The sequence below is a fragment of the Odontesthes bonariensis genome, chromosome 14 (assembly GCF_027942865.1).
Source record: "Odontesthes bonariensis isolate fOdoBon6 chromosome 14, fOdoBon6.hap1, whole genome shotgun sequence".
In the NCBI taxonomy this organism is placed as follows: Eukaryota; Metazoa; Chordata; class Actinopteri; order Atheriniformes; family Atherinopsidae; genus Odontesthes; species Odontesthes bonariensis.
Genome location: NC_134519.1, coordinates 35,447,065 through 35,455,120, shown reverse-complemented (window position 1 = coordinate 35,455,120; position 8,056 = coordinate 35,447,065). Strand labels below are relative to the sequence as shown.

Sequence of the window (8,056 nt, the reverse complement as noted above, 5' to 3'; positions counted from 1 at the left end):
TTTTTGTTTTAATAATTTCTTTTTGCACAAGAGGATTTGCTCCTTTTGTGTTAATTGACTGGGTGGGTAGCAGCAGGTGGGAAGCTGCAGAGAAGTGTGTAAGACTACAACTCTGCATCCTGGTCTGAACCCTGGGTTGTCATGTTTTAGGGTGGCAAATAAATTCATCCATATTTCTAGAAATGAGAGCTGCTCCTTCCAAAGTGGGATGGATGCCGTCTCTCCTCATCAGACCAGGTTTTCTCCAGAAAGATTGCCAATTATCTATGTAGCCCACGTTGTTTGCTGGACACCATCTAGACAACCAGCGATTGTAGGACGACTTGCGGCTAAACATGTCATCACTGGTCAGATTTGGCAGGGGTCCAGAGAAAACTACGGAGTCCGACATTGTTTTGGCAAAATCACACACCGATGCAACATTAATTTTAGTGACCTCCGATTGGCGTAACCGGGTGTCATTAACGCCGACGTGAATAACTATTTTACCATATTTACGTTTATCCTTAGCCAGCAGTTTTAAATAGGATTCCATGTCGCCCGCTCTGGCCCCTGGAATGCATTTGACTATGGCCGCTGGTGTCTCTAATGCCACGTTTCTGACTATAGAGCTGCCAGTTACCAGGGTTTTGTCCTCAGCGGGTGTGTCGCTGAATGGGGAAAATCTGTTAGAAGCGTGGACAGGTCGATGGTGAACAACGGGCTTGACTTTAGAGCTATGCCTCTTCCTGACAGTCACCCAGCCACGATGTAATCCTGGCTGCTCAGGTTCTGCTAGGGGGAGGCTAATTGAGCTAGCTACGCTAGGTGGCTCCACACTGGCTAAAGGGACCTGGCTCGCTATCGGTTGATTTTCAACAGTGCAGAGCCGAGCTTCCAATTCAGATAACCTCGCCTCCAAAACTACAAAAAGACTACATTTGTTACATGTACCATTATTGCTAAAGGAGGCAGAGGAGTAACTAAACATCTGACACACGGAGCAGGTGAAAGCAGGAGAAGGAGGAAGAGAACCGGTAGCCATGCTACGCTAGAGAACCAGACACACCGCTAAAAAGTGACAATAAAGATCTGTAGGAGTGTGTTAGAACAGAACGGTAAGCTAAAGAGTTTAACTATGCAAAATTGTGTAAATTATAGATCGAAATAAAGTGATTATCAGTACTCCAAGCAGAGCAAGAAATTCCACAGTGCACAAGCAAGGTAACAGGAAGTGATGCAACACGTCTTACCGCAAAGCGGGACAGCGTCAGCAAAGCCTCCAGCATGAAGTGTAAGGTGACTGATAACACTTTCTTTGTTTCTGTGGGCCACAGACAATCATTTCAGTTTTGTCTGAGTTTAGCTGGAGGAAATTGTTTTGCATCCACACACTGATCTGTTCGATGCAGCGACACAGTGTATCTACAGGCCCGTGTTCTCCTGCCGTCAGTGACACGTAGATCTGAGTGTCATCTGCATAATTGTGGTAGGACACATTATAGCTGTGTATTAGCTGGCCTAGTGGAAGCATGTACAGATTGAACAACACGGGTCCCTGGATTGACCCCTGGGGAACCCCACAGGTCATAACTATTTGGTCTGAGACACAGTTACCAATTTAAACAAAATATTTCCTGTCCTCCAGATAGGACTGGAACCAGTTAAAAGCACGACCAGAGATTCCCACCCAGTCTTCTAACCTCTGTAATAAGATCGCATGGTCAACTGTGTCAAAGGCAGCACTCAGGTCCAGCAGAACTAAGACTGTGACTCTACTTGCATCTGTGTTCAGGCGGATGTCATTTGTCACCTTGATCAGAGCTGTCTCAGTGCTGTGGTGGGGCCTAAAGCCTGATTGGAAAGTATCAAAAGCATTGTTAGACAGGAGAAAGTCACTAAGCTGTTGGTATACAACTTTTTCTAGGCCTTTGCCTAAGAATGGCAGGTGTGATATGGGCCGGTAGTTGTTCAGTACTGTGGCATCAAGATTGCTCTTCTTTAGAAGAGGCTTAATGACAGCAGTTTTTAAGGCCTTTGGAAATGTTCCAGTCTGGAGTGAGATGTTGACTAGATGAGCGAGTTGTGGTAACAAACTGCTCAGCACAGACTTTAGGAATCTAGTGGGCAACTCATCAAGGCAGCACGTTGATGAACTCAGACTGCAGATGGTCTCTTCGACTGTTTTGTCAGTAACAGGTGTGAAATGTGTCAGCTCTAGGTGTCTAGCTGGCTGCAGAGTAGTTATTTGTGTTGTGGAAATTATTGCATTTTTAATGCCTTGAACTTTGTCATTAAAGAATATTGCAAACTCATTACACTTGGATGTAGAAATGAGTTCTAAAGGCAGTGAAACTGGAGGGTTTGTTAATCTGTTTACTGTAGCAAACAGGACACGAGAGTTGTTACTGCAGTTTTTGATGATTTCAGAAAAATAACTCTCCCTCGTTCTACGCAAAGTCTGGTTGAACACACATAGCTTTTCTTTGTAAGTCTCATAATGAACCTGGAGCTTTGACTCGGCTCTCCGGCACTCCTTTTTCTGTGCCCTGACCGACTCTTCTTTCCTCCATGGCGCCCTTTGCCTACTTTTAACCATTCTAACCTTGACAGGAGCAATGGTATCCAAAACATTTAAGAGACTTGATGTGTAAGAGTTCAACAGATCATCAACATCAGAACACAGGGTGTTCTCAAACCTAATCATTTCCATAAACTGTGTCCCTGTTCTGTCATTTATGAGTCTTCCCTGAACAACTGCAGACCCGGCTGGTGTTTTGGGTAAAGTAGATAGGTCGAAGAAAACACAGAAATGATCAGATAAAGCAACATCAACGACATTCACGTTTGAAATAACAACACCCCTTGAAATGAGCACATCTAGAGTGTGCCCCCTGCTGTGGGTGGGCTCAGTCACATGCTGAGTTAGACCAAACATTTCAAGGACAGCAGTGAGCTCTTTAAGGCTGATTCATATTCGGCGCAACCGCGCAACTCTTCCTGCTCGAGAACCATTAATGACGTCATCGAAAGCGCCAGCCCCTTCACAGTTCCTTCAGCTCATAAGCGCAGTTTGCGCCAAGAATGCATCACATTTGCAGTTCTCTCCAGACCAGCGAGCATCACTGTTGAGGAAACAAGCTGAAAAGCATACGAAGAAAGCATACACAATGCCACCTGTGGTGTCACATCAGCAGAGGCTGGCACATCTGATGCGGAATGAATTTACTCTGGGTGTAGAACTGTATATGTATCTCAGAGATAAGCGGCTGCGGCAAAAACAGAAGAGAAGGTGGAATGTTTGTCCTTTGCAACAAGACGAACTTTGTCAAACGTTGTCCCAGTGTAACTTCATAGACGTGTCGTACAGATGTTTGTAGAGGCGCACCGTCTCGGTCACCGCGGTCTCTGCAGTGTTCATTTTTTCTTTTTCTTGGTCAGCTGTTTCCAGTTGAGCGCGCGTGAAGTCAGAAAAAAAGTTGTGTGCGCGCCCTTGTGCCGCGCGAGGATTTTCTAGCTTGCGACGGGGGGCGTGGCGGAATTTTGGGACACGTGACCGTTTGCGCCATTTGCGATCAGCTAGTATGAGCGAGGTCGCGCCGAGTAAGAATCAGCCTTTAGCTTCCTTGTTACGCGCTACGTCCACATGCACATTCAAGTCCCCTGTTATGACTAAACAGTCAAAAGCATTGCATGCAATTGAAAGTAGTTCAGTAAAATCATCAATAAAACAATTCTGTGGTGGTTTATAAATGGTGATATAAAGTATGGAAGATTGTTTTATCTCCATTTTGAATGACACATACTCAAATGACGAAAAAAAACCAAATGACAACTTGTGGGTGGGTATATTGTCCCTGAACATGGCACAAACACCCCCACCCCTCTGGTTTTCTCGTGTTTCAGACAAAAAAATCGAAGTGAGGTGGACTAGACTCAATCAGGACTGCATTTGCTGTGTTTTTGTCGAGCCACGTCTCAGTTAAAAACATAAAATCAAGATTGTGAGAGGAAATAAAACTATTAATTAAGAATGATTTGTTACTTAAAGGGATACAAGGTAGTTTTGCAGCAGTATAGCGATCTCTATTGGTCAAACTGAAATTCTACACTGTCGTAAAAATGCCCACCTATATACACCCTCTAACCATCGTGGCGAATGCTGCCGTTGTGTTATTTAGTCAGTGCAGTTAGGTCATCTGATTCACAAGTGTAGACTGCCCACGTAAGATACTATAATCAGAGATTTTCTGAAGAGAGAACTCAAGATAATATGCTATAATACTGTTGCTGGAGGAAGTGGCCGTGGACAGCTCGTCTGGGTTTCTCTGCTCAACCATTTTAATCCCCGATTTCACCAAGCTTTCAAGGTGATCAGGAAATCTTCTGTGTGACGGTGGAGAAGAGAACAATGGTGAAACATCTCTGGAGGGTGTAGATGCAGCAGGTGGATCCCAGGCCTGTGGTGAGGGCCGTGGTGAAGGCGATGGTGGAGCTGCTGAATCCTGTGTTCGGGATGCTGGAGGTGCTGCTGTGGCTGCTACTGTGGCTGCTGTGGCTGAATCCTTTGCTGGGTCCTTGGGTGGCGAGGCAGGAGCTTTTGTCTGGCTCGTCTTCTCTCTCTGCGGCAGCACAGGACCCAGTCCTGGTCCTGGTCCTGGTCCTGGTCCTGGTCCTGGTCCCGGTCCTGGTCCTGGTCTTGGCCCTGGTCCTGGCCCCTTCTGATGCCTCAGAGCGTGGAGAAGATTATCCGTCAGTCGTCTCACTCCACCTCTGTTCAGGTGTGGGCCTTTTCTTTGAAAGAGATCATCTCTTTGCCAGAAAAGATTAAAGTTCTCGATGAAATGAGGTCCTCTGGACTCACAGACTTTGGACAGCCATGTGTTCTACTGAAGCAGCCGGCTGAATTTGTTGATCCTCCTGTCAATGTTTGGGAGAGGTCAACTCGTCGCGAGAGAGAAACGCGTCGAGAGACCTGGTCATTCTGGACTTCAGCCCCAAATCTCTCTGGACTGACATAAAGAAAAATATGTATTATAATAAGAAGAAGAAGAAAAAGAAGGAGAGCTCCGTCACGGGACCACACTTTGAGCGGTGATAGACTACCACGGCGCTGCTGTCATCATGCAACTTTGTAACCAGCTCAGACCGCAGGATTCTGACATGCCCAAATATGGACATGTGTTGATTCATTTTGTCCTCCACCTGCTCTGAGGAGGAGTGAGTGGGGTGGGGGCGGCGGGGGCGGGGGCAGCGCCAGCGCCAGCGCCAGACCAGCGATTTCTTCTCCTGCCTGGGGTTGAACGGAGGTTGATTTTACTGTATATCGCCACCTCCTGGCCAGAAAAAACTGCCGGTCCGGCGCTATCAGTTAGCCTGCTAATTCTGCAGTAAAACTCAGCTATGCTACGTATAAACTTTGGTTAGGACATGCCAGTAGGATTATTTCTGCACACTCTTATGGTATGTATAGGTGTTTTTTGTATGCAATACACTTCAAAATGACATAAAAATCGCACAATTGTGCCTTTAATAGGAGGGTTTCACTTGACGTCACTTCCGTATTTTTCTACCCAGGTGGTGGGCAGCCTGAGCTGGAGCCCATTGAAAACATTATGTTTTGTCTGCCACTTTTTGCCCAAAATACCTCAGTTTTGTACCGTTTTTGGATGTAGCAATCGGTCTAACCGAGAGAAGGGAAAGGGTTACTATCGGGTACCGAAGGTAATCGCCCATAGAGGTGAGAAATGGAAAAAAACTCACAGAACAAAAAAAGTGGATAGTTAACCTACGTTTACAGACTGGAGGGGCTGAATTTGTAAATGCTTGTGTCTGCGGTGACCACTTTTCAAAGGTATGTGGTAAATCTAACAGTTTTGTAGTAGTGCAGTAAAGTATTATGTTGCTAAATGCCAATCAACAGTAATATAATACGGGCTACGTTTGGGCTTTGTTTTGAAGGCTGCCCCAGCGCGTTGTTAGCTACTGTCAGTGGACTGGGCTCCGACGGTCAAGCTGGGTTACCAAAACACGTTTCAGTAGTACCCACGAAGTGCTTAAGTGCTAACAGCGCACATTAGCTCCCAGGTTCTTGACAACAGAATCGCTCGCTCTCTCTCTCTCTTGTGCATTAGGCTAACAAAGACACAATGTCAGCATTTGGATATATGGATCTCGACATTTTATCAAAACATGAATGCCAACATTCACAGCTCGGCATTCAACAGGTTAAGCAGCTGGTCATGAACTGTGTTAAATTTTCATTTTAAAAAAAAATCCCGGGGAAAAACCCCCTGACCCCCGTTAAAAATTATTTTCATGTCTGGGCTACAGCCCCGAATGTTTGCTCAAGCTACAGACGCCCCTGGGTCAACTTATGAATGTTGGTATTGTCCCTTTATCAAGACTCTCAAATAGTTTCTCAAAGTCTTTTTTTAAGATTTCAGACTGATCAGCTTTACACTGATCAGCTTTAGAGCTCAGCTCAAACATAGCTGAAAGAAAACCAAAAAAACTGTCCCTTTAAAGAGAAGAACTGTCCCTTTAAAGAGGAGAACTGTCCCTTTAAAGAAGTGAACTGTCCCTTTAAAGCAGCGAACTGTCCCTTTAAAGAGGAGAACTGTCCCTTTAAAGAGAAGAACTGTCCCTTTAAGGCAGCGAACTGTCCCTTTAAAGAGGCGAACTGTCCCTTTAAAGAGAAGAACTGTCCCTTTAAAGCGGCAAACTGTCCCTTTAAAGATATGAACTGTCCCTTTAAAGAGGCAAACTGTCCCTTTGAAGCGGCGAACTGTCCCTTTGAAGCGGCGAACTGTCCCTTTAAAGAGGCGAACTGTCCCTTTAAAGAGGCAAACTGGCCCTTTAAAGCAGCGAACTGTCCCTTTAAAGCGGTTAACTGTCCCTTTAAAGAGAAGAATTGTCCCTTTAAAGAGAAGAACTGTCCCTTTAAAGAGGAGAACTGTCCCTGTAAAGCAGCGAACAGTCCCTTTAAAGACAAGAACTGTCCCTTTAAAGACAAGAACTGTCCCTTCAAAGAGAAGAACTGTCCCTTTAAAGAGGCAAACTGTCCCTTTAAAGAGGCAAACTGTCCCTTTAAATAGAAGAACTGTCCCTTTAAAGAGGCGAACTGTCCCTTTAAAGAGGCGAACTGTCCCTTTAAAGAGTTGAACTGTCCCTCTAAAGCGGCAAGCTGTCACTTTAAAGAGGCGAACTGTCCTTTTAAAGTGGCAAACTGTCCCTTTAAAGAGAAGAAATGTCCCTTAAAGAGAAGAACTGTCCCTTTAAAGAGAAGAACTGTCCATTTAAAGAGGTGAACTGTCCCTTTAAAGACGCAAACTGTCCCTTTAAAGAGTTGAACTGTTCCTTTACAGTGGCAAACTTTTCCTTTAAAGAGAAGAACTTTTCCTTTAAAGAGGCGAACTGTCCCTTTAAAGAGAAGAACTGTCCCTTTAAAGATGAGAACTGTCCCTTTAAAGAAGCAAACTGTGCCTTTAAAGAGGCGAACTGTCCCTTTAAAGCGGTGAACTGTCCCTTTAAAGAGAAGAACTGTCCCTTTAAAGAGGCGAACAGTCCCTTTAAAGACAAAAACTGTTCCTTTAAAGAGAAGAACTGTCCCTTTAAAGAGGCAAACTGTCCCTATAAAGAGGCGAACTGTCCCTTTGAAGCGGCAAACTGTCCCTTTAAAGAAGCGAACTGGCCCTTTAAAGCGGCGAACTGTCCCTTTAAAGAGGCGAACTGTCCCTTTAAAAAGGTGAACTGTCCCTTTAAAGCAGCGAACTGTCCCTTTAAAGAGACAAACTGTCCCTTTGAAGCGGTGAACTGTCCTTTTAAAGCAACGAACTGTCCCTTTAAAGAGGCGAACTGTCCCTTTAAAGAGTTGAACTGTCCCTTTACAGTGGCAAACTTTTTCTTTAAAGAGGTGAACTGTCCCTTTAAAGAGGGGATCTGTCCCTTTAAAGAGGCGAACTGTCCCTTTAAAGAGGCGAACTGTCCCTTTAAAGCAGCGAACTGTCCCTTTAAAGAGGTGAACTGTCCCTTTAAAGAGGTGAACTGTCCCTTTACAGTGGCAAACTTTTTCTTT

At 45.0% G+C, this 8,056-nt stretch overlaps 1 protein-coding gene across 1 annotated transcript; it reads right to left on the bottom strand.

Annotated features, from left to right (window-relative positions):
- Positions 1-139: 139 nt before the first annotated feature.
- Positions 140-1,099, bottom strand: LOC142399559 (uncharacterized). The gene has a single exon (XM_075484282.1). It carries the CDS (start codon positions 1,022-1,024, stop codon positions 140-142), a length of 885 nt encoding a protein of 294 aa, XP_075340397.1. The 5' UTR covers positions 1,025-1,099.
- Positions 1,100-8,056: the final 6,957 nt, after the last annotated feature.

What these genes read in the sequence shown, in the direction of transcription:
- LOC142399559 (XM_075484282.1), bottom strand. Translation starts at nt 1,024, where the DNA reads ATGGCTACCGGTTCTCTTCCTCCTTCTCCTGCTTTCACCTGCTCCGTG.